The 25,212-nt window shown below is 41.9% G+C and overlaps 1 protein-coding gene across 3 annotated transcripts in view; it reads right to left on the bottom strand.

Annotated features, from left to right (window-relative positions):
* The window catches only part of nlgn2a (neuroligin 2a), a 166,399-nt gene that overhangs the window by 76,739 nt on the left and 64,448 nt on the right, over positions 1-25,212 (bottom strand). For all 3 annotated transcript variants that reach the window (XM_044020809.1, XM_044020808.1, XM_044020807.1), the window contains one exon: positions 24,193-25,026. In XM_044020809.1, the coding sequence (XP_043876744.1) occupies positions 24,193-24,700 (508 nt within the window). In that variant the 5' untranslated portion in view covers positions 24,701-25,026. The remainder of the gene's footprint in view (positions 1-24,192; positions 25,027-25,212) is intronic.

Here is a 25,212-nt window from a genome sequence, read left to right as displayed (position 1 = left end):
TCCCCCTCGCGCCCCCCTCGCTCTCTCCGTACAACCCTATCTTGTTGAGCCTCAGTTTTTGTGGGTGAAGGTGTGAGAAAGTCAATGTGGACTGAAAGAACGACACCCAGCCATTTCCTCCCACCATGTGACCAGAGGAAAAAAGGGGCAAAAAGCAGGCAAAGAAGACGACACCTATGGATGAATCAGACGTTCGGGTCCTGCCGCTCAAACCCCCCCCAAAATGTGGAAAGTGGTGTTTTAGCAGTGGAAGCACGCAGAAACTTTCAAAGGGTTGCTGCACAGCATGACTCAATTACGTCTTCTTAAAGAGACACACCGACCACAAAGACACCTTTAATAAGACGACCACGGCTAAGCAGATAGACAATGACCCTGTGATGGTAAAAGGCACGTTAAGCATGTTTCAGATAAAACGGGGCACAGGTGCTTTACTCCCTCTCCTCCTCTCTCTGAGTGTGTGTGTGTGTGTGTGTGTGTCATTATTTAGTGTTTAAACCAGAGAGCTGTTCCCCAGGCAGGTAAATAATTACTCAGCACAACAGCAGTGTGTCAATTTGAAATGACAAGTAAGCGTGACGCTAATTGTGCAGAGGAGAGCAGGTAAAAGGTGAGTGTAATTTCATCCCCCATCTGCCTACTGGCTGTTTGTGGTCAATTAAGAGTGGAGGAGAGAAAGTGAACGGGATGACCGGCGAGACAGAGGGAGGGAGGGAGAGAGGGGGAACATTTCTATTGTTTTCTATTTCTATTCTATTTTTTTTGACCCGCTGGTGTCTTGTCATGAAGGCATCTCACAGCGAGTGGTTTCCCACACTCAACCCTCTTTAGTGTCGGTTTAAGTTTCCTGCTACATTCATAAAAAGGAGGAGCTTCATCCTCCTCAAACCACACACACACACACACACACACACACACACACACACACACACACACACACACACACACACACACACACACACACACTTGTCCTCCATCCGTGTAAAGACTGCAGCGAGAGAAGCCCGGTGGAGTTTTTGTTGTCAATAAGAAAAATAAAAACTATTCCACAACACTGTTCAACCTCCGCGTCCAGAAAAGGAAGTGCCGCAGCAGAAGAAGAAGACACACCACCTTTCATCACTTTTTATCTGATGAATCCACTTGAGGTTTGGGCAAAGAAAGCGGACATAAAAAAAAAAATAAGTGACATAACAGAAGAGTGTGCTGCACGGAGCGGCCGCCGAGTGTAAACACAACGAGCCGGCACAAGATTCTGTCCATTATCCAGGAAGCAGGAGACACGTGAATGAGAGGTGCTTTAATAGGGTTAATGTGGCGTCAATACTGAGACACATCATACACCAACAGTGACGGCACTATGATGCTATTGTTTTGGTCTGGCGTTAGTGTTCACACAATGTCTTGCTTCATACGGCCCGTCTGTTAAAATGCACAACTTTGAAAATGAACATGATTCAGAAAAAGTTCACCCTTGACCTTTAAAATGGCAAAGAATGAAAATAAAGTTCATATTGCACATAGTTCAGTGATAAAAACACCTTACAATACAGTGGCTGTTGTCATTCCAAATACGGAATCATTAGCGTTACCTCGTCAACTTTGTCAAAGCGCCTTTTTTGTGGGCTGCGATGAAATGTGGAGTGGAAAAGCTAAAAATCAAGCAACCATTACTGGGCGTAAAGTGAAGTTTTAAAGAAGGAAAAAAAAAAACAACCTCAGCTTGATTGACTTCTTTTGTCACGAGCAGACAGGGACTCTATACCATAAATCAAGCGGCAGTGAAGAAATAAATAAATGCAATAGTCTTTTTTCTTTCTTTTTCCAATCAGAGGAGTGTGTGCGGTTTGATTGGGAACTCCACCAGCTTACATCAACCCCCTCCTAACACACACACCTCAGAAGTAAACAGCAAAAACAGTGCGAATAAACCCAGGCTTTGATTGAACCCTGGAAATCAAAGTCGTGACAAAAGGTCAGCCGATGTCATGTGAACCGTCGACCGGTGTTATAGACCAGGACTGAAGAGGAACCATTTATTTCGCAGCCTCGTTTCCTCGCAACATCGCCTTTCCTTCCCGTCTTTCACGCGTGCAGCGACGAGGTCGTTCTGGTCGGACTGCTGTGCACGGGCTCCGACATCCTACACTACGCGCACGTGCGGAAACGGTTACACACCGCGTGGAGATGGACGAGCTGCACAGCATATCGTCAAGCAATCATAGACGAACGCATGGAGAGACGGTTCTTGAATCCCTTTTTCTAACTGTTCGACTGCACGATCGACTGGAAAAAGACAAAATAAGACGCAGAACCGGCATGAAAACATCCCGATGAGGGCTTTAATGTGTAAAGTAAAGTGGTGAGGTGATATGAGTGTGAAGCATGTTGCTACCTTTCATGACAACATGATGATATATATAGTTTGGAACTTTTGAATACTCCAAAAAGGAGCAGACAGATGGTAAATCTTTTGAGTGTCCAAAAAAGCGCTATATAAATATGATGTATTATTATTATTATTATTATATACATAACATGAGCAACAACATGATATCAGCGCCAGTTCTTAGATAATTTCCATTAACTTAATGCTTTAATAGCACATTTATTATTATGAATTTTACATTTTTTATTTGTATTCATGTTTAGTCTAATGCCATGGTTTTCAAACTGCGGTGCGTGTACCACCAGCGGTACACAGGCTTCCTCTAGTGGTACTTGGAGAGAAATCAGAAATACTGTTATACTGTACATGTATGTAGCAGGGTATGTGATCGGAGTGTAAATATAAAATAAAATAAAAATAAATAATAACAAGTAGAGTCACCTTTTCTCTCCTGCGCCTTCTTAATCTAGTTTAATCAGATTTCGCTATTTTCCTTGAATTGGTCAACTGTATACATGTCTGCCATGTTTGTATAATCGCTCTTAATCTTTTATGTATTAAATAGAAGCTACGTGCAATTACGAAACCTAAACTATAAGGAATCTCAACACAGGGAACGAATGATTAAACATACATTTCATTGCACGACACAAAACGCGGCGTCTCCTTTCTTGTCAGTGTTCTGTGATTGTGCAAACGTGAGGCACACACTCCTCTCATTGTTAATGGATGGCAGCAAAGTGTGTGTTGGTGTGTGACAAATGTTTATGTAGAGGCCCAAGAGTAAGTAGGTGTTGAGTAGCTTGTTTATGCGATGTGTGTCGGTCTGGCATGATCTACGAGGAACTGGAAGTGCGTCTGACAGCTTGTGAGTGAGCGTCGGCCGTGAATGAAAGACGGCTATTTAATTCTGCAAAAAAAAAAAGAGGACAGGGTGTGCGTGTGTGCGTGTGTGAGAGAGACAGAGAGGGAGACAGAAAACAAGACGCGGGGGGTGGAGCGTGGGGGTGGTTGCCGTTGTCCTCGAGCTAAAATATCACAGCAGAAATGCAGTGGGAATCCCACTAAGATTGGTGTGTTTGTGTGTTTACCCTTATTATCACACACTGCCGTCGCTCTCGGTCACTGAACCCCACACATGAGCATGAGTCTGTGGGTGAGTCAGCGAGTGGGCAGGTCAAAGATGAGACTTCACTCTGCAAACAAGTCCATTTTCAGATCAACGGCAGCGAAACTCGTGCGAGTGTGTCAGCAAGTGCTCATTTTCTCACCCTTTTTTTTTTTTCGTTCTTTTTACTAAATTTAGTCCTTGTTTGAAATATACTTCTAAGTCTTTATCATATTTAGTCATTCACATGACATATTTGTTCATTTTAGTCCACTCCAGGTTCTCCAGGTTTCCTCCGACAGTGCAAAAAACATGCAGATTTGGGGATTAGGAAAATTGAACACGCCACCATCTTTGGCCTCATGTAGAGGATAAAGTGGCAGAAGATGAGAGTGGAAGATTAAGTAGAGTAAAAGTCTCGTTATTTTAGTTTCAGTGTTTTAGTCAAAACATTCAAGCCTTTTTTGAGATTTAGTTGGACTATCATTTCAGTCAAATAGTGTCTCAAATATGGATTAAATGTCCGAATAACCTGGAAAAAACACACACTTTAACAAAAGTATCTGGTTTGCTGATTTTAGAGACACAGTCTGACGTTTATTTTTGACCCAACACAATTCATCTGCTGAGGCTCTGGCACAAAATCTGCGGCGTTCTCGCTCCCTTGTAGTTCCGTGTTGCAGCCACAGGGTGGCAGCAGCAAACACACGTCCTGGAAATAAAGCAGCTGCATATGAACTTGTTTGGGATATTTTGAAGGCGCAACAGCTGGATATCCGTCTCCTCATTTTGTGGAAAATAAAGAGAGATTTTGTCGAAGTTTTTATTTCATGTTAACAACAATGCGTGTTCATTTAGCCGTACATTGGCGCAGTCCCGTCATCTTCTTGTCTGACGATATGAACACAAGTGTGGGTCTGTCCTTCCAAACATTATAAATGCAATTATAAAGTCATAATTAGTCACCGTGTCACAAATGAGTTTTCTGCCTGACTTGTATCATTAAGTCTCTAACTTCAAACTTCTTATTTAATGTTGGAAAACGGCAAAATATACGATTCTCCAGCTACGTCAAGGCTTTTTGCACCATAAATTCATCATTCTGTTTTCTCTTTTTTTCTTTTCTGCAGCAATATTTCTAGCCTTCGTTGTGTTCAGGTTGAGTCACAAGACCACAGGGACATTTCCCTCCCTCCCTCCCTCCCCTCCTGTCCATCTCACTCACTGCACAGTGACCTTGCCTGTAGCAGCATTAGGTGAATAATAGGCTTTTGGGGGGATTTCAAAGTTAGAGACAAGGACAGATGAGGCTGTCATGATCCTGCCTGTTTGAGTCCAGCCGCTGGAAAATGAGCGGCACGCTAAAGTTTACCAGCCTAACAGGTCACATCTTAGGGTGTATGAACCGACAGGTTTGAATTTGGCTCAAATCTGTCCGACCATTTCGGCATTCTGTGCCGGAGAGGGAAAAATGTAGGGGAAGCACAGAAAGCGAGGTGAAGCTGCATGCATTAAAAACATTGGCTGCCTCTTCATACATTAGTAAGTGATAACGCTTTGGGATTATGCCGCCCATCACCTCATTTTACATATTCAAATTATTAATAAGACAACGGCAAACTCACTTCTGCTCTCTCCCTCACTAATTTGGGCTTTGAAAAGTAGTGTTCTGGTTGAGCTGCCTTTGGCCTGCTTTGATTCCTTCTCTGGAGAGTGTATGCACATAAAAATGGGATAAATTAAATATGCGCGGCGGATTCTGCAAATTTATTCAATGTAGTAATATTTGAGGCATCGTGTGCTGGAATACAAAAAAAAAACAAAAAACAAACGCTCTGAGTGTAATTTGGAAATGCATTCGCAGTTCCAAAAATAACAACACATCAACAAGGGATCAACAGCGCGTGGGTAAACAAGAGCGTGGAGATGAGCAAGCCTTACATTATGTATATGTATTATAAGGAACAGCATTCAATCACGGAGCCTAATGACGACGTGTCCTGCGCTTTATTCAGGACTAACTAATTCATAAAACAGCTGTGATGTCTGAGACTCTAATGCTGAGTCAGAACACCGACAGCTGTGATATTAAGTAACGCTATGGTCATATACGTGACTTCTTCTTAAATATCTAAAGTAAGTTGTTATAAAAACATTCTAATCTTCTTCTTATTTTGCTCCTAGAAAGCCACTGATTTGGTGCAGCTTACATCATCTGTTTCCAGAGGTTGTTGCTAGGTTACAGGTAAAGAAAAAAAAAAAAGAATAAGGCAAAGGAGAGCAAAAAATGTGGCGGGTATGCTTGTTCCTCAAAGGTGAGAGGTATGGGAGGAATCAGGGATTCAATGAATATGCGTTTGTGCCAAGACAGAAATAATTAAGCTCTCAAATGATATTTTTATTGTTATCTTGCTTTCTGGGCTGTTTTTTTTTTCTTCTTCTTCCCTTTTCTTCACCATTCTTTTTCAAGCTGATTTCTTTCTCTCTCCCTTATCAGTCTCCTGACGCCTCATTCTCAAGCCTCACATTGAGAGCATGTGATGTATCGATCCGAGCGAGCTGAAGGGGCAGAAACAAGCAGACAGAGAGGACTGGTGGGGGGGGAGGGGTTGGGAGGAGGGGGCGGGGGAAAGGAGGCTGGAGAGTGCTGCTGACAGAGAGATTTTTAAAGACAATATGACGGACAAAAGAGACTAACCCCCAAAAATAAGAAGTAAACAGAAAGTGAGAGAGGCTGCGGTTTAACACGAATAAGGTCTGACAAAAGAAGAGGAGAGGAAGAATGAGAGATGGAAAAGAAAAGACAGGAAGTATATGGAGAAGAAACTTGGAAATCTATGGCATTAGATTGGTGTCAATATTTTAAACAACACTTTATGAATTAAGCAACATCATCAAAATGCAAATAAAATATCGATTTAATCATTCAAAAATATTGTATTTTATTACGAAAACACACTTTTTGTTTGCAATGATCGGCATTTTGTTTGCGCTCCCTTCTGAGTTTTGAAGCGACAGCTCAATGGACAGGAAGTAGTCACAGGCTTTGAGTCGCTGTCCGTCTGGAACTTGTTCCCCAAGTTTTCCCCCGTTGACATCCAACAAAATAATTGTAATTATCTAACATTTCTAAGCGTTACATACTTTCAATTATAAGTTCCAGACTGACAACGACTCCAAGACCCGCCCGTGGTCAAAGAACAAATCAGGGAGTGTAAACAAAATTTCAATCATAACTCATAAAATATGAATACAATTATTTTATTTGCAATTTCTTTTGATTTTGATTTTGTTCCATAGAAGTCTTGAGTGGCAAGAATGTTTGCAAACAGTTGACACAGGGAAACGAAAAGAGAGTGCGTAAAGCTGAGAGAAATACAGAGGCGTACAGAGATGTTGAGAATGGGGAGACAATCTGACATTTACCAAGTGTCGATGATCGAAGAGGCATGAAGGTGAAAGTCATTTTCTCCCCATGCACCCAGACACACAAACACACACTCTCTCAGGATCAACTATTCACGCGTTCATGCCCGCACCTCATCAACAGATGAGTGCTTTGGAGTTTAACTTCCTGTCTGAATCGGAATTGCTGGATTTTATTACTACACAGCTGTTACAGAAATATTAAAGGATTGGCAGGAGCCTCACAAGCTGTCAGCTATAAATCCTGCTCCTCTCAACCAGGAATATTGAACACAACTGGAGAGTGGAGGAGCTGCCGCATTAACATTTTATGGAGTGGCCTAAAAAAAGAAAAGAAATTCAATAGTTACATTACTTCATATGTCATGCTGAGTCCCTCGTGTAAACACTGCTCAGAACTTTTAATGAAAAACACCCCAATTCCACACATTGATTTCTACTGGTGAACTTCAGCAGTGATGAGTGTGTCTGGTCGCCAAGGGTGATCGCCCTCGTCTGCATCAGGTAAATAAACACACGGTCGGGGTTATATGAGGGGGTTTAGGTTTATGTTTCCAAGGCAATGGGGCGGATTAAACAATGATTGGTTCTGTATCAAAAGCACCAAGTTCAATTAAACTAACGTAAATGAAAACAGCTTAATTGTTGGCACGTACTACTTTCAGAATCTACATTAACCAGTTCATGATACATATTGTACAAGTAGAGGCTCGTAAAGAAAAACACCTTTTCTTACCTACATGCTAACTACATTCATAACAAGGAAATCATCACCTTCTTTTCCACATTTTTTGCCTGCCAAAGTTCAGGGCTGTTGCGCTGCGTTCACACCAGACGTGAAATTTCGTTCTGGCCGTTGAGACAGAAGTAACAGGCATTTCTTTTCGCCATCAACCATGGCTAATATCAGATGCATTCGTTGCACTCTCCCTCAACGATACTTTCCCATGGTGAGCAGACGCTCCGCAGCTGGGACGAAACACCTGTAGTTGCTGTCATTCCTGGGAAATCCGGAAGCAAGTCGTCAGATTAGCCGCTTAGCTCCAACGGTGGCTTCTTCTCCGCAGACGTTCTACGCAAGAGATAGAGTTCATGCTGCCCAGCAAGTATGTGACATCATCCTGTGAAGTCTGCTCGATTTTGCCATTTTCCAACATTAAATATGAAGTTTGAGATTCAACATTGAAAGAAGGTAATAGAGACTTAATGATACAAGAGCGGCTAATTATGACTTTATTAATGCATTTAGAATATTTCTAAGCAGTGACCCGAAAGGACACCTAAAAGGACAGACCCACACTTGTGTTAAGAGACTGAACTGCCCGCGGTTGCCGTGCCAATGTACGACTAAATGAACACGCATTGTTGTATGTTTTTTCATGAAATAAAAACAAAGACAAACTCTTTTTATTTTCAACCAAATGTGGAGACAGATATCCAGCTGTCGCGCCTTCAAAATATCCCAAACCAGTTCATGTGCAGCAGCTTCATTCCCGGTAAATGCTATTGCTGCTGCCACCCTGTGGCTGCAATAAGAAACTACAAGGAGGGAGAACACAGCTTTTGAATTGTGTTAGTTTAAAAATGAAAATAAAGGTCAGAGTGAGTCTCTTAAATCAGCAAACCAGATGCTTTTATTAAAGTGTTTGTAATTCTGTTTTACGTGCTCTGTGGTCACATGCGCGTAAAACAGGGGCAGTGCTAAGCCCCTGTTAGCATAGATTAGTTGTCTCTCCCTCGCAGCTGTCTGAACTGCCCGCGGTTGTTTAACATGTGCAGTAATATTATTGGCTTTACTGCTCTCACGACTTAAATCTGACGCCATAAAGCTGACTGGCCATCACATAAGCGCGATTCTTCGCCAAAGCTTTGCAACTCAAACGCTGGAGCGGTGGTCGCGTCAATCACACAGACCACATTAGCGTACATTTGTACATTGTCTGTATGTAAACATTGTAAAAATTAGCATCAAACACAACATAAAGCACCAAACTCCTTTCTTCTGGGATGCTAATGTTAACATTAGCGCTAAGAAGCTAGAGCAGAGCTGTCAGAGCAGAATTTTAACTCTTGCTCTTTCTCTCTCGCTCTGTGTGTGTGTGTGTGTGTGTGTGTGTGTGTTGAGTCATTTCCCAGTCTCAATAGAGTGATTCCCTCGGCTCCACAAGTGATACGATTACCGGAGGAACTCTCACTTCATCTCCCATGACACCCTGGGTGTGCGTATGTGTGTGAATGGCGCTCACACTTTGTCTCTCGGTGGAAAAGATAAGGGGGTAAGTTGAGAGGAGGCTGCTTTTTAACCATTTTGACGTTTGCAGTTTTGTCGGCGCTCTGTCAGGCCAAACCTTTGAAGAGCAAACAGTCTTTACGTTGTCTGATGTACAGCGGAGAGTGGATGAGGTCGGGAAAACAAGGAGAGATATGGCGTGAGGCCGCTGTGTTAAAGTATCAAAAATACAGACGAGCTCAGCTGCTCTGTTGATGTTGATTGTGCTTTTTCATCTCTGAGGTAATTTCTACTGGTGTATTGCCATTTCTTGCTGTTTGTCCATGACGAAACACAAAAGAACAAATCTGTGTTTGTGTGTTTGAAACCCTGGGCTCTTTCTGCCCCCGAACAAAGGCTTGCTGATGATCTCTGCTGCAACAGCCCTTTTGCATGGCCCACGGGTGGCTTTTAACTCATCTTGACGCTCTAACGCCAAAGTATTTTCAATCACTCAAACACAAAGTTTCTCCTTTTCACCCAAGAACTCTAATAGCTCCAGACATTCACGGTTAAAGTCAAGAGATCTAATGTTCATGACACAAAATCTCTGTATTTTCTCCGTGATTATATTTGTATCTGGGAACATAACAACCAGGCAGCAGTCCACCACCAAACGTTTTTTTAGGAATTGTTACAGAACAGTTATGAGAACATTGTGCTGCGTTTTAATGGCTTGACACAGTGTCCTCTTAAAAGAGAGAACGTTCCAATGCTTTGAGGAAAAATCCAGATCTTTTCCAGGACCAGAGTAATGGTTATAATCACCCTGACTTCAGCCAGAAAAGATTAAAACACTGTCATATTCAGATATAAATATGTTGTTCAGAAAACGTGTTGCTTAGGAAATGTATTCTAGTTCGAGTTGATTTTGTACTTGTAATCACCTTGGCCTTTAGCAGCTGTGGTGGCCAAACTGTACAGTTTTACGATTGATGATGTTTGACTACTATTTTATGATCAACTATGTTGACACTTTTAAAACAGTTCCATTTAAAGGGAGACTTTTGTAGCCGGTGCCAATGATGATTTGCTACTAAATACGGAAGGCTGTAGACGTCAACTGTAAGTGATGAGATGTGCTACTTCATTCTACCAAAGGATTTAAGACTACAAATAGGCATCGTTAGAGCAAACAGCAGTTTCAGCACGTCTTCATTAAAGTGTTTTGAGCACTGCACTGGGGAGCGGGGACACAAAGAAGTGGAGCACAAAGCTTGGGACTGAACCTATGCTGTCCTTCCTCCCTGCTTCAATCTGTATCCACCTCGTCCTCCATGACCACATCAGCCTTGTAAGAAGTATGCAGTATTCCACTGCAACCAGTGAGCTACTAAACTGACAGATTGAAAGGATGAAGCATATGGAGTAATTTAGGTAACCTGGGTCAAATGTCCAGAGGGGGCGCAGAGATGCCGAAACATGACCATTTATCTTTAACCTCCCATATGCTTCCCTTAGATTCCCCATCTCTCACACCTTACGTATGCAAGCTGTGCACGTTCCACTAAAGAAATATCCCACTTTTAAATAAGCCTGATTATAGTGAGTAATGATACCATGTGCGACTTTCCATTTATGCTGATTTGTCTCACTGAGGTCTTCTAAAATAGGATTTAAATCCTGTTAAATGCAAAAATAAAAGAGACCTCGGGGAAATAAGGAAGCACTGACAGCAGTAATAAAAGGAACATGTTATTTTAAAGCTTTTGGACGGGTCAACTGCGATCTCTCTCGCTCTCTGTCTCTTGCTCTCTCTCTCCCTCTCTCCGTTGAAGCTATTTTACGTCTTCCAAGCTGCATCATACGAAAACACCAGCAGTGTGTTTGTATTTTGTCACCAAGATGTAAGACCTGGAGCTGCTGCATTCACTGCACCGTACAACAGGCAACCGACTTACTGAGCCTTAACAATAACACAAAAACAAAAGCCTGAGCTCAATATTCGCTGTGTCATACTGTAGATTCAAAATATTAACCACCAATTAATACGTGGAAAATAACTCTGAGATAAAAAAAAAATGAGCAGTGCACTGCTTTTAATTTACAGAGAACATACAAAACAATCAAAAGGAGTAGAACAATTAACTCCTGCGCCGCTTTAAATTGCAATTTCAGTTTGAAAACAATCAACTGTTGAGCCCAAGCCTCACTTAATGAGAAGTGGATGGCTTCAAACTGAAAATATACAGCGACGAGCATCGGATGAGAAGAATGTCAACGCGGTTCTCTGTGCCGTGAGTGGGAGAAGCAGTGTGTGTACAGTGTGTGGCGCTGTCCATGGTGCTGAAATGTGACAATGCAGCACACACAAGATACATCATAACGATACACCAACAAAAAAACATTTCTGAGAGGGTTGGCTACACTCAAAAATAATGAACCGTCACAGACGGCACACTCTGCATAACTGTAACCAAAAGAAGTTGCAACATGTGGTTGTTACGGTCATTTCACTCGCGCTGTTGCAGGAAGACGGCGATTCAGCGTCTTTGTCAATAGAGAGGAACGAGTTGGAAAAATGCCAATACAAAGTTTACATTTTTTGGCCTATTTTTGGACATTGAGACAAAAACTCAAACAAATGTTACATTAAATGTTTTATCCTGTTCATATCTCAAGTGTATCACATTCATGTGCAACTACAGTGTTTTAAATAAATTTTTTTGGGGTTTTTTCACTTCAAATTGTCAATACACTATTTTAACATGCAGTGTATTGTAAATACAGTAACTGCCAGATAATGACAGTTATCCTGGAAAAAATGTGCAAAAGCACTCACTCATAGCATATTTTCTGGCTCTTTTATAGTTAAAATAGGCAAACAAAGTCAAGAAGGACATTTTGAGGCTAGTGTGTGTGTGTGTGTGTGTGTTATACTTCATGGATTAGACTGAATGTACAGTCATTAATACTCAGGGTCAGGTTAAACCCAGCAGCAACTAGTGATGAATTGCATTGCATGGACACATTGAATTTCTCCTTTGTTAAGGAATCTACACACTTTGGCCATCGGAGGAGGAGGAGGAGGAGGAGGAGGAGGAGGTCTTACCTCTGGATAACCTCCTGCTCTCCCACTATCTCTTCCTTCACTCCTTTCTTTTAATCTTTCCTCTTCCCCCGCCCCACACACATGGAAGAGGGCAATTTGCATTCACTGCCACTTGCCATCACAGCTTCACAAGACCTAAAGAGATGGCTCTTTGAGCATCACTGAAAGAGATGGGTGTGCGTGTGTGTGTGTGTGTGTGTGTGTGTGTGTTAAGGGTTAAGTTAAAGGTCCTGTGTGTAAATGTTTGGTAAAATGATTTTCACTTAGCAGAAATTAAAGCTCAAATAATGATACTTATCTTAAAGTATACAATTTATATCAGGAGCCCAGTCAGCTCGATGCAGAGGCGGCCATTTTGGACAAGCACATTTTTTACAATAAACCACATTTGAGTTTCGATGATAACTGAAGGCTACGGGAAGATGAGGTGGTGCAACTTCACCAATAAATGTTGTTTCATTTTACACACTATACCTCTAACCCTTTAACACCTAAGCCTCAAAATGTCTGTCTGGACTTTTCTTCCTTACTTCCTTACTACATTTTACCAGAATAACTTTTGATATCTGGCAGTTACTTATAATTTAATGCATGTTTAAATACTGTTTTAACAATTTACAATGGGGAAAAACAATAAAGTTTTATTTAGGAATAACACTGTCCACGAACACCAGATTTTGCATGTTAAATTTGAAATATGAACAGTATGAAAGTATGTTTAGAGTAACATGAGTTTTTGTCTCAATGTCCACAAAAAAGGCCCCCAAAATGGAAACTCTGTACAGGCGTTTATCCAACTCTCTCCTCTCCGGTGACAAAGATGCTGAATCTGCAGCTTCCTGCAACAGCTCGAGTGAAATAACCGTAATAACCACACGTTGGCTTTGTTGTGCAACTCCTCAGCTTTTCAGAAACCGCTTGGTGTATCGTCTGCGATGCGCTCGGTGTTAAAGGGTTAAGGGTTACGGTAAGCATGCTGTTGTGATGGTTAAGGTTAGGCTAAGGGGGAATGCATTATGTCCACACTAAGATAGATGTACAAGAATGTGTGTAAGACAGAGTGTGTGACGGTGTGTATTTATATACAAGTGTATATGTATCACATGCATCTTCAGAGAAGAGTCATTTCTATACACTGCACAGGTTGCCAAACTCTTTGATCGTCCTCTATCTTCTTCTCTCAAGGTCATTTGGAAACAAAGACACCTTTGGCCTGAGAAAACTGTGTTTCCAGTTTCCAGTCTCCATGGACGCAGGAAACAGAAGTCGACTGGGTCCCGTCTGTGCAGAAATCATAATTTTTCTCTCCCTACAAGCTGTTCTTTTATTGTAGTGCATACATTTTTATATTTAGCATACAGGCATGGCAATGATCCCCTATTTAAAAATGAAATAACAATGTCTAATATCAATTTCACTCGCTTCAGTGGTATAATTCAATACATTCCTGCAACACCGCGCTTCCCTCTTTCTGCACTCGGGCTTATCTCCATTTCACAGCGTTGCTTGGTAATTTTCAAATGATGTTGGTCTCATTAGAAACATGGAACCAGAGCGGCTGACCATGCTGCTGACTCAGCGATGCAGAGCGTGAACAGTATCAATAAACGGGAGGATTAATTCACGGAGAACTGATGGTGGTTTATGACTGCCCAATTCTGCTTTACATTACATAACAAAGCGGCACCGTGTCGGAGCGTGGACGTGACGGAAAAAGCACCGCTTCAGCACATCTCTTCTGTTGTACTAACACCAATGAAAAGGTGATACACAATGTCGTACAAATAAAACCACCAATTTCAACTTCAAGTGCTTTTTTTTAACATGTTTTGATGCAATAACTCTTTAAGAAGAAGCTGGAAGAGAAGGTGGAAGTCTAGCTTATCCATCCATCTTCTGCCGCTTTATCCTTCCAATCCCGGGTGGTGCAGTTTGCCAGTCCATCACAGGACCACATAGAGACAAATAACCATCCACTCTCACTAACTTAGAGTGTCCAATTTACCTAATCCTCACATTGCATGTTTTTGGACTGTGGGAGGAAAGCGGAGAACGTGGAGAAAACCCACGCACACACAGAGAGAACATGCAAAAAGGCCCTCGTTCCAACCGGGTCTTCTTGCTGCAGAGGCAAGAGAGCTAACCACTCCACCAACCGTGTGGCCCGTAGTCGCTTATTTCCCATTTCACGGGTTCATCAGACTTCATCAAATCCAATTAAACGTACTTCATCAGTCCCTGAGTTAAATCTGATGTTTCTCCAGATTGTGCTGGAACGCCGTTACTGAGGCCAAGCCAAGAGAACGCGGCCAGTACAAGCCCGAGAGCTTATTGTTTAAGTACTGTTGTAAAGTCAATCCACTCTCCTGAGGCTAAGATCATTTAAAAGGGCTGTCTGCGGCTAAATACTATTTCTGCCTCCATTGCTTATCCAAAGTGTACGGGGTGATGATTGCGAAGCTGTGAGGTGGAGAAAAAGTGAAGAGGGAGGGGGACAGAGAGAGAGAGAGAGAGAGGGCACGGAAGCAAAATGGTGGGACTGTGAAAGCAGAAGACGGATGAAGGGGTTGGCACTGCATGAGGCTGAGCTATAATACCGACTGAATGAAAGGAACACAGAGGAAGACGGGGGGAGGAGAGACAATCAAAACGATGGCTTTCATTAATGCGACAAAGTGTGTGAAAAAACAAAACAATGCAGAGATCGTTAGGATCATGTGATGTACATGAACACACCCATTGGATGCTAAATCACAGCCACACACACACACACAAACTCTCCTCAACTGCCCCCTCCCATCCCCTGCTTCCTTTCCATCTCTCTGGCTCACAGGCTAAAAATAGCTGGAACTGAGCCCTCGCTAATTCCTTCATTCAGACTCTAGTGGAAAGGCAAAATGCACGCAGCCTTTGATGCACACCCTGATACAGGAAGTGCTGCACGGTTGCCAAGACAACCCCATCCGCCCCACATCCCCAGTCTTGTGTCTTCAATCTAAATTCTGCACTTCATGCCTGGTTTTCATCTTCTCCTCATTCGGTGTCTGTCAGCAGCGACGCAGTTCTTTCAGAGGCGAAGTGGCGGCTCCAAACTCTGATCAATATCATAAATCTGGCAGTGGACTCTGCCTCGGCCGTGTAATCACATTAGGAAAGTGCTGAATCTGCGTGCATCTACAGTGGGTCGAGCTACTGAGTGACAAAAATGCAAATATTTGCCATAGTTACAGTCATCATAGGCACAATGGAGAGACGACACGTGCTGCGAGCGTTCCAAATGTTAAAGATTAGATTAGATTAGTTTTATTGCTTTAGACCAACATCAGTCCTTTCCATACATAGTAAAGATTTAAATTTGAACCCTTAAATTGCCATGTTTTGTGATGATGCAGCTTCATTTTATGGTCTAAAAAAACACAATAAATGATTTATCTTTCAGGAAAACAAGATTATTTTTGGTTTGATTTTTGCAGCCTACCATAATATGTGTAAGATTAGCAGAAACATTTGTTTGTATGCATTATTATTTTTATTTATTTATCATAAAATGCACCAAAATGTGCTTGTAAACAGACGAGGCGATGAAAAATGGTGAAAATAATTATTATCAGATATTATATATTATCGGTCCTCATAATACATATCAAACATTAATGCTTTTTTAAGGTTTTAACCCTTAAACTGCCAAGTTTTTGTCATTTTGCATCAAAAATAGTGATTTGAACGGATTTGAATGGTGAGTATTTTTAGCGAACATTGTTTACAACAGACATCAAATAAATTGAGAACACTAAAAAATGCCACAGACCTGGTATAAATCTTTAACAATATGCATGAAATGTGTGTTTAAGTTGTTAAAGATATAATATGTAATATGTATTTGAGTAACGCGGCCAAAACACTCTTGAAATCCATAAAAATCATTGTTTGTATTCAAGGTAATGGACCTTTTAATGATGTCATCTGCTTTATTTATGAACTGATAATGGAGGACCTTTCAGAACACCTGTCTGTCCTACCACTGTCTGTGTATTCCACTCCTGCTTACCTCAGTGTTACCTCAGCCCATACCAAACATCACACATCAGCATACGTGTCACTTGTGGATTATTACAACCACTCATTGTCATTTTTGCTGTGCATTCTGCCGCTGACAACAAGTCCCATGATTCCACCTGCTTCGTCAAACTAGGTCTTCTTTTATTGTTTTGATTGAGAGACCCCTAGTGGCCGAAATGACATTCTGTGCATTGAGTCAACGGAGACAAAAAAAAAGAAAAAGAAAGGAAGATGAGTAAAAATCCACTGAGGCAAAATGGAAAATAGCATCTTTACTGAAAAACTTTCTGGATTTATCTCCAAATAACTCATTATTATCACTGTTATAAATGTGATTTCTGACCATTTAACTTTCTGCTGGACAGCTGAGCAATATCCTTCTCCACACTCCGGCTTTCTAAACCTTTTATACTCAAACCAATTAGACAAACTGGACAACGTCCCACTCACTGGAGAAAACTTCACAGATCATCTTCTCTCACATCTAAAATTAGCATTCCACCACAAACCTCACGCAACAAGCCAAAGCTCTGTTTCCTGACAGCGATCGCTCCATTTCTTCTTCTGGGTTTTTTTCCCCACCCACTTCCACAGACCCGACGTAAGTGGGCTTCTCTTTGTCTGTACAGATTTGTCTTGTAAGACTTGTTAGCCTCAGTGGTTCTGGACACATTTCTAATAACCTATTCCTCCACTTCAACAGTCCATCACACACGGCATCTATGCCAACTTAGCCCTGCTCTCCTCTCAGCTCATGTCTCACACTGGAGCTCTCTGTTAAGCAGCAGCAGCGACCAGATTCTCTGCAAATATCAAACATAATAAGACTTTGTCACCACTGGAGAGCTTCTGGGCATCTTGACTCACGTCAGAATGCTCTTTTATGTATCTAAATAAAGACATATATCCATTAGTACAACTGAGGAGACAGTCAGGTTTGCCCTTTAAGAATGGAATTATTTCATCATCCAAGATGCTCCGTCGATCCCTAAGGGTGCATGTAATCAGATTATTTTGCCTTTAAATCAAGTCATTTACATGTCATACACTATTGTTCAACCGTGTTGATCACCACAAACACTTCAATCCCACTCTTCAGACTCAACAAATAAATATTCTTGGTTTAAATGTCTATTTATGCGTTTTAAACGGGCTGTCAACCAAAGGATTACCTCAAAGTCAATGGTTTTTACAGACCCATTGATGAGAGTTTGATGATTAGGCCTTAGCCGATTATCACACGAATAATAATAATCTGCTTTTTGTTCTCATAAAGTTTCATCAAACAGAAAAGTCAGATTAGAGACAGACTAGAAGTGTAGTTGTAGTGTAGTGTAGAAGTGTAGTAAGAAATGTGTACTTCACAGGCAACTTAAGTGTGTTTTTCATTTGTTTACCTTTTGAATCTCTTATTAATGATGGTGGTGCTTTGCCCCTTTTCACACTTTGAGATGTATTTTGAATTATAAAGCAAGTATATTCATAAATTCAATGTATTTATATTGTTTTAAGTTATTAAATCAGCATCATGTGTCAGCCATAGAAAAACTGTCTTAATTTTTCTATGTAAAGTAAACATAGAAGGAAACTATTAAATCACTGGTAAAGTAAACTAGTGAAGGAAACTATTAAAGCACTAGTAAAGTAGTGAAGGAAACTATTAAAGCACTAGTAAAGTAAACTAGTGAAGGAAACTATTAAAGCACTAGTAAAGTAAACTAGTGAAGGAAACTATTAAAGCACTAGTAAAGTAAACTAGTGAAGGAAACTATTAAAGCACTAGTAAAGTAAACTAGTGAAGGAAACTATTTAGTAATTTAGTATCAGTTCTGTATTCTGATGCAGTAAAACACAAGGTTAGCCTCATCAGTGGACTTTATTGTACTTAAACTAAACTAAACAACATTTTATGATGCGATTTTAGCTCCATTCACTTCTGGTAAAAATATATATATATATATATTATTAATTATTATTATTGTCCTTTCCGTGTTTAAATGAGTAGACACTGAGTGCTGCTGGTGTCCTCTAGCTGCAGCATGTCCTGGACACTCCGTGATGGATCGATAGAAAAAAGTTGAACGTGAGTGAACGCGCCTGACTTTCCCTTCACCTTCACGACCTCCCACAGAAGCACAAAAGCCTTTGACCGGGGCCGGCCGGCGAGAGAGAGAGAGAGAGAGAGAGGGGGGTGAAGACACAGTGAGGTGAAACATGAGAGGAGGTTCAGAAACAAAGACGGAATGTCAGATTGTGTTTGTAAGGGCTGGACCTCGGGCAGGAAGTTGCTCTCTGTTCTGAACTCCGTCTTCCATAAAGCAACAACTATCCAGAGAGGGGCCGAACTTGAAGTCTGACTTTCTGCTTCTCTCCATGTCCTTGTCTTTTTTATTAGAGACTCTGTTTGGTCTCCTTCAGCTCTGGCAAGCAGGCTCACATCTGAAGGTGTGGGTGTGAGATAAAAGGTACGTGTGTGTGTGTGTGTGAAAGACAGTGGATATTTCATGAGTCCCCCGGGAGCTGCAGGCACCCATGCTGTACGTAATGTCTATTGTTCATTCTGGAGGAAGAGCACTGCCTTGTACTTGCAGAAAGATGGTGATCTACAGTATTTTCACCCCATCTGGCATCATATAGAAATATATATATATATATATATATATATATATATAAATATTCAGACTTGTGCTGCATGTAGGCAGCTTTGTTTTTCTTCTTTTAAATTTGTAACGCTGTGTTTTTATCACTTCTATTCATTTCTCATTCCTCTCCAGGCCTTCGGCGGTGGCGCGGCGCAGCCCTCGGCCACTTGCGTTAGTATCGAACCCTTCTTGATGAATCCCCCTCGGAAAAAAAATGAAATACTGCAGAACGTGAACGACGCGAGCGCGTGTGAGCCTGATGCATTCAGAAGGATGAAGCGCCGGGCGGAATAATTTATAAGGCTCAGCCCGAGAAGCGCAGTGCTAACAATGCTGAGGTTAGCGGTTCAAATCTCAAAGGGTTATCTGGCAAAACTGATGTATACCCCGCAAGAACAGGATTAATTGAGTCGAACTAGCTGCTTAAAAGGCACTTTGTAGCAGCTTATCAGGGTGAAACCTCAGCCTACCACCAATGACGGCCCACGTGGAGCGGTGGCGTCTGTCTCCTGAAGAATGGGCGATAATCGTGACAGCACTGCAGTGAATGGACAAAGAGTAAGTGAAGGGTACGGGGCAAATAAAGCAATCCAGAAGTGTCAAATGGATGAGTGAGAAGTGGTTTAATCTAACTCTTCCTTTAGTGAATGACTGCATTAAAATAAGATAATCATAATGTCTTCTGTCGGGGCCACAATAATTCATTTTTCCAACATTTTTCTGACCCTAAAAACCCCCCGAATCCATTCATTGAGAAAATAATCAACAGATTAAGCAATTACCAAAACTATAGCAGCCAGCCACTTTTCTGCAGGGGAATTTGGTTTGCGACGGAGGGTGTCGCACTTTTCAAAAGCTTATCGTTAAAAAAAGAGACTTTGAGAAAATGACCCGAGAGGATCAGTCACTTTACCGTGAGCTGGAGCTCCTGATCCCACACTGCTACCTGACGCCATCAAACTAGGCGTTTTTTTTGTTGAATGAGAATTAAATATAATAATAAAATCTTTGTGTGAGTACACATTAATAGAGATAGTTCCTGTTGGGGGGCGGCTGAGTCTAACTATTCCAACTCATTCACCATGACGTCTTGTGCTCTGTTTAACAGCTGCTGACTGCTGAGAGAAGCATGTGGTTTGTCTTAGTGCCTGAGGCGGCAGCAGCGGCGGCAGCAGCGGCGGCAGCAGCAGCGGCGGCGGCAGTGCAGACCAGTCCTCTCCTCCCTTCCCCTCGTCCATTGATCCATCATGACTCTGCAGGAGCCACATGAAAATCTCTCGCTACGATTTATGGGATGCCATCTCCGCGGGAACCAGCGGAGCCCCCCTCCCTTCCAGTGTTTGGTAAGGCAGCAAACTGCTGGAGGGCAAAGTCCCTGGGTCCTAACGCCTGGTATTAAATGCAAACACAATGGACAAGGACTGCAAGCTGTGTTTATGGTTTCACATCACTGTGGCACTCAAATTCACTTTCACTTTGAAGTCATTTATCCTCCAATATTCTTTTTTTTTTTGTGCCAGAGCACGAAAGCTAGGAATCTATTGTTATCCTTCAGGTGATTGTTATTATTCCGTGTCATTGCGGTCACTTTTGAGTGGGTTAACATGCATAAAAACTCATGTGCCCCCCTAAGGCGAAACGAAGATGGTGCACGCCGAGATGAAGTTGCACCGAATTTCACAAAACTTGGTGGGAACTTGTTTTAGCCCAAGACAAACACAAAAAGTAAACCTTGGGCGATTTGCACGTTTTGTAAATAAACAAACAAACAAAAATGAAAAAGGTTTTTCCTCTAACCTGAAGCACCACGGACTGTTCAACGACGGTTGCAATTTTAATCATGTAAATAATAAAGTAAGTGTAATATTTAGTGAGTAAAACGAACATAACTGACGTTGGAAACGGGGAACGAACATCAGTCTCCTCGATCAGAGTTTCCCCATCACCCGATTATATGACCTCTTCCATCCCATTATAATTACTACAGCTGGAGGTCACTCAACATGACAATAATAATAATGCTTTCTACAGGACTGTTCTCAGAATAGGTCAGGTATGATTGGAATATAATGAAATGTTGTGTCTCTTTAGGCTCAAGTATGTCGAGCACAGTGTGAGGGGAATCTAAAAACAAAGAAAAATCCTCATCTGCGTGTTAAATTAAGCGGCTCTTAATTAGACATGAACGAGTGTGATTCCAAGTTATTACTGAAAGATGATTACAAGTATTTCTTGGTCTGTTTCTAAATTATTACCAACGCACAAACATGTTTATTCATGTGTGCCACAGTTAATGGAAAATGACAACACATGGCCTCGCCTTAAACTTACCAAGCACTTAAGTATTAATTAGGGAGCTATGAGTAAACAGCAAATGTTGGCGCATTTGTTTATCTATGAACAAACACACATTCATGTCTGAGTGCCTCACGTTCTTCCATTTGCTATGATGGCGGCATTAAGAAGTAATTCTGGGGGATTAATCCACTTATTACAGGAGGATTGTCAGGATTTTGTGTTAAGGGTGTCCCACTAAAGGGACACAAATGAAAGGCCTCAGGGAGATACAGAGAGCTGCAGCTTTCATGTTTTTGAACATGACAAGAAAAGAAGGGAACTGAGCTGCTTGAAAGGAGAAAATCAGAGCGACTCAGTGGTGTTTTTTTTTTTTTGATTCAGTGGCCGTGTGACCATTATGTAAAGCTGCATTGTGTAACTCACAGTGGTTTTTGTTGCTGGTGATGATATGATTTAGCGTCTGTTTGGTCGCTGCGTCTGACACCGGGCTCTGTGTATTTCAGCAGAAGTGAAACCCTGGACTTTCCATGAGTGTATCGCTGTGTGTTGTCAGTCATACGCTAACCTGTTTGCTGTTGCCTCCGTCCGTCTGGACTCAAAACAAAACCATTTCTTGTGTGACAATGTCGCGAGAGAGAGAGTCGTGTGAAAAATGATAAACTCACAGTTTGCATTTCAGAGTTAAGCACCACAGTTGGAACTTTGCAGTGCGTGACACTGAGTTAAGCTCATAACTACTTCAAAACCAATAGAAAGGCTTTAAAAGTACTCGATAGAAAGACTCTTTCCTTTCATCATTGCCTCATACATCAAAAAATACAGTATCCTACGTTTATAGAAAATGAATAAAAAATAAAATAATATATATATATATATATATATATATATATCAAGGTATAAAATCCCACATGGATTTTTGCTTTTTGAAAAGTAACCAGAGGTACAGTAAACTGGCATATTTACTTATAATATAACATAATATAATATTTTATCTCTCTCATGGTGGCCTCTATTCTACTTCTCTTGGCCCAAACATTACTTTCTGGTTCGCCTTCGTCTTTATTCCACTCTTCTCCTCTCCTCACAAAAAAGAAAACAAAATAATCAATGCAAGAGGAGAGGCAGGAGATGAGGGAGGAAAGATGAGGCGAGCAATGTCATGCCTGACTTGACCGCCATAAATACGCCCATACTGATGATATACAATGACGAATGTTTTCATAAATCGAGGCAAGTCGTCATTAATGTTTGCAAATGTTGCTTAAACCTTTTTTTTCTTTCTTTTAAGTCAATAAACAGTGAGGTAATGACCGTGTATCACTCTGTCAATGTTGGGTTATGACGATAAGTGAAGGTCACCGTATGTTTAAAGTGTGACATTTCCAGAGCATCATGTTCACCAGGAGAGGAAAAAGAAGAAAAAACAGACTGTGTGACAGTGTGAAAGGACTCAAAATGTGATCTGCGGTGTTCTATATGTGCCCGAGGTAAGATAAGTGATAATGATGTGGGCCGGCGAGGGCTGAGGCTGCGGTGTCACAATGTCGAGGTGCAAGGAAGAGTGTTAGGCTGCAAGAAGCTAAATAAAAATCCATGTAAATAATGCAAGCGCTGGAAAAGAACGATCTAAGAGGAAGTCAGTGCGTCATCACTGCACTAAGCCACGTGTATGTAGAGAGAAATACAGATCAAATACAGATATAAACAATGTGATCTTTGTCTTCAGTTTTTAAGAAAAACACTCTGTGAAAAAGAAGCTGGGTTAGTGCAGCTTATATCTGAGATGTACAAAAACAAATACAGTAACCGACGGTAGAGAGAGAGAGAGAGAAGGATAGGAGGGCGATTGCTCATAAAACACTCCAACTGGGCCAAAAAAATGATGAAACGTTTGAACGATTCGAAAAAAAAAAAGAAACAACAAAAACATTTTTTGCTCTTGAGTGAAGTTAATGGATGTGTTAAGATGTTCGATGCACAGAAAAAAACAAACACATGTTAAACAGGGAGGCAATACATTTAACAGCACTGATGCGTTTTTGAACTTTTCTTATATTAATATTGAAGAAAGTGATACCGTTATTTATTTAATTAGCCCTACATCACACTCGTCCACAAAATGGGAATCTTTGGCTTTCATTGCTCACGCAGCGGACAGCGCGGATGCTCGGGCAGACAAAAACATCCGCAGAATGAAGATGGTTGTTTTTAAAAACAAAAAAAAAACACCCCACAAAAAATCAAATGTCACCTAAACCATAACCCATGAAGCACCAGGAAACTGCCCCAGTCCTGACCTCTTGTTTTACAGTATAACACCATGACGGGGAAAACAAGGAAGAGGGTTGGTCATTGAAAAAAATGTCCGACCCTTGCGTGGGAACATGCCGACACAAACCTCTTTTTTTTTTTCTCTTTTCACCATCGAGGAGAATTGTCTGTGCAGTCTGTTGAAAGTAGTGCGATAACCTTGAAAAGGAGGAAAATATTGTCTGGAGTTTCTCAGACAATTAGACCAAGAGTGAACCTGATTCACCGTTCAATGAGCGGAAGTCGCCCAAAACTAAGCTCCGTCTTGCTCGTCCAAGAGTAAAAGCGAGCTAAACAGCACATAAGTCTGCTTCTGATTCTTTTAAAATGTGCAAAACAGCTCAAAATCTGCTGTAATTTTGGGGGATGTTCCTGTCGTAAGCATAGGTAAGTGACTGCGAGGATAAGACCTGGTGACCTTTGAAAAACAAGTCCGCCGCAAAACGGTTAAAAAGACCGTAAATCGCTTCCAATTAAGGGCAGAATCTGTAATCTAGCAGATTTAGTCGTATTAACATAGCAACAGTAACTCAGGGGGTGTGGCATAATGAGTAGCTAAGAATCAAAACCTTACTTTTATCCACAAATACCCTCAAGTCCCACCCGCCACCGTCCCTCACTGTAAAACAGTCCACTCACCGTCCTCTGTGGGCACGTAGACATTGAGGTAGAGGCAGTCCTCGCTCTGGTTGTGGATGTAGCCCGCTGCCACGTCCAGGTTGTCCGTGAACCACACGGGCAGCATTATCTCTGGCAGCACTCCGTGGATGTTCTGCGGGCACACGGGGGCGAACTGCGTGGCGTTGCGGATCTCCTGCCAGGATCCCGGGGCTTCGGGCGGCTGAAAGCGGCGGTCGCCGATGGGTGCCGTGGCGTAGGGAACGCCCAGGTACTGCTCCACGGGGCCTAGGATCTCATTGTTCAAGTCTTTCTTGATACCTCGGAGCTTGCCGTAGTTGGTGGTGACTATGGGGTGTTTGGACGGGTCCATCTTCTGGCTGGAGGCCAGGCTGAGCAGCAGAGTGAGGCTGAGCGCGCCCATCAGGCACCAGTCTGTCAAAAGAAAGAGGGGGCGTGTCCTGGGCGACAAACCCCGCCGACTCTGTCTGCATAAAGGAAGCGGAAGGGAGTACATGACTGTATTCATACTGTCGGGCCTCTTGCTTCTCGTCTGCTGTGGAGTCGCTCTGTGTTTTCTGTGAAAGACGGCGGGATTACGAACCGACAAATCGGAAGATAAAGCATAAGAGAGGGATTAGCAGACAGGAGCGTTAACCACAAGCACTGAGTGGAGGTGAGATGAGGAACAGAAGAGTTGCTGGTTGAAAACTTGGTCTGCGCGTCACGTCAGTGCTGATTCTGAGCAATGGCGATTCGAAATGCTTCCCCAGCCATGGCTCTGTTGCGTTCCATCCCTATTGGTCTTCTATCATCCTGATCATGAGACTGATGTTCTGAACAGTCAACAGAGTCCTGCAGGAGGAGACAGAAAGGAAGGAAGGAAGGAAGGGAGAAAGGAAGGGAGAAAGGAGTAGACAACGAGGGGAGAGGGGGAGAGAAAGAGTTATTATAGCTCAACCAAGACAGAAATACATTCTTTGAAACATCGTCAGCGCAACTTTCCCTTCAACTGTCGCCAGGTGAAAGCAGATGGAATGA

This window comes from Solea senegalensis, linkage group LG3 (genome assembly GCF_019176455.1).
Source record: "Solea senegalensis isolate Sse05_10M linkage group LG3, IFAPA_SoseM_1, whole genome shotgun sequence".
Taxonomy (NCBI): Eukaryota; Metazoa; Chordata; class Actinopteri; order Pleuronectiformes; family Soleidae; genus Solea; species Solea senegalensis.
This window is presented reverse-complemented; position numbering and strand designations above follow the sequence as displayed.